The 851-nt window shown below is 77.8% G+C and overlaps 1 protein-coding gene across 1 annotated transcript in view; it reads left to right on the forward strand.

Annotated features, from left to right (window-relative positions):
• MNEG_5533 (hypothetical protein) overlaps positions 1–851 on the forward strand; it is a gene marked incomplete at both ends in the record, with an annotated part of 4,486 nt that overhangs the window by 1,871 nt on the left and 1,764 nt on the right. Inside the window, one exon of the mRNA XM_014045987.1 lies at positions 158–354. Within this exon, the coding sequence (XP_013901441.1) occupies positions 158–354 (197 nt within the window). The remainder of the gene's footprint in view (positions 1–157; positions 355–851) is intronic.

An 851-nucleotide genomic window follows, 5' to 3' on the forward strand; every position in this document is an offset into this window, starting at 1 on the left:
CCGCGCCTGCTCCGCGGCATGGCGGCCGCGGCCGCCGCGCACGCGCGGCGCGGGGGGTACGCCGACGCGACGCAGGCCGCCGCGTTGGTGCACTGCTTCGCGGCGCTGCAGCAGCCGTGCCTGCCGCTGTGGCGGGAGGTCCTGCCGTTGCTGACAGCCGGCGCTCGCGTGGCGGAGGGGCCGCGCGTCCCCAGCAGCGGCGGTGTGGGCGCCGGTGGCAGCGGAGGAGGGGCGCTCTCGCCAGAGCAGCTAGCCCGCGTGGCGTGGGCGGCCGCGGCATCCGCAGGGACGGCGGAGGCGCCAAGCCTGCGGTCGCCGCTGCTGCTGCTGCTGCACGCCGCCTGGCGAGGCGCGGTGCGCCTGAATGCGGAGTCGCAGATTGAGCTCGCATGGGCCACGGCGGCCCTGCTGGAGCGCTGTGACGCCGCGCGGCCGCCCGCGGCGCATGCGGCCCCAGCAGGAGACGTTCAGGCAGCGGCAGCGGCAGATGCGCATGCGGATCCGCGCGCGGCCCTTTGGCAGGCGCTGCATGGGTTGCTGCCCGGCCTCCTGGCTGCTGCCGCGACAGGCGCCCTGCCCCTGCGCTGCCCCGAGCGGCGCGCAGAGCTGCTGCACGCGGCAAGCCTCCTAGCTGCGCGCCAGCGGCAGACGGCGGGGGCCGCTGCTGTAGAGCCAGGGAAGTATCAGGGGAAGGAGCGGCAGCAGGAGGGGCACGAGGGCGAGGGGCAGCAGCGGCGGGGCCAGCGGCGGGACGGCCACGGGCGGCGGCCCGAGGGGCAAACGGCGCCGGCGCCGGCGACGGCGCTCGAGCGGCATGCGCGCGCCTTAGCTGAGGACGCTCTGTACGGCCC

Source organism: Monoraphidium neglectum (assembly GCF_000611645.1).
Source record: "Monoraphidium neglectum strain SAG 48.87 unplaced genomic scaffold scaffold00834, whole genome shotgun sequence".
NCBI lineage: Eukaryota > Viridiplantae > Chlorophyta > Chlorophyceae > Sphaeropleales > Selenastraceae > Monoraphidium > Monoraphidium neglectum.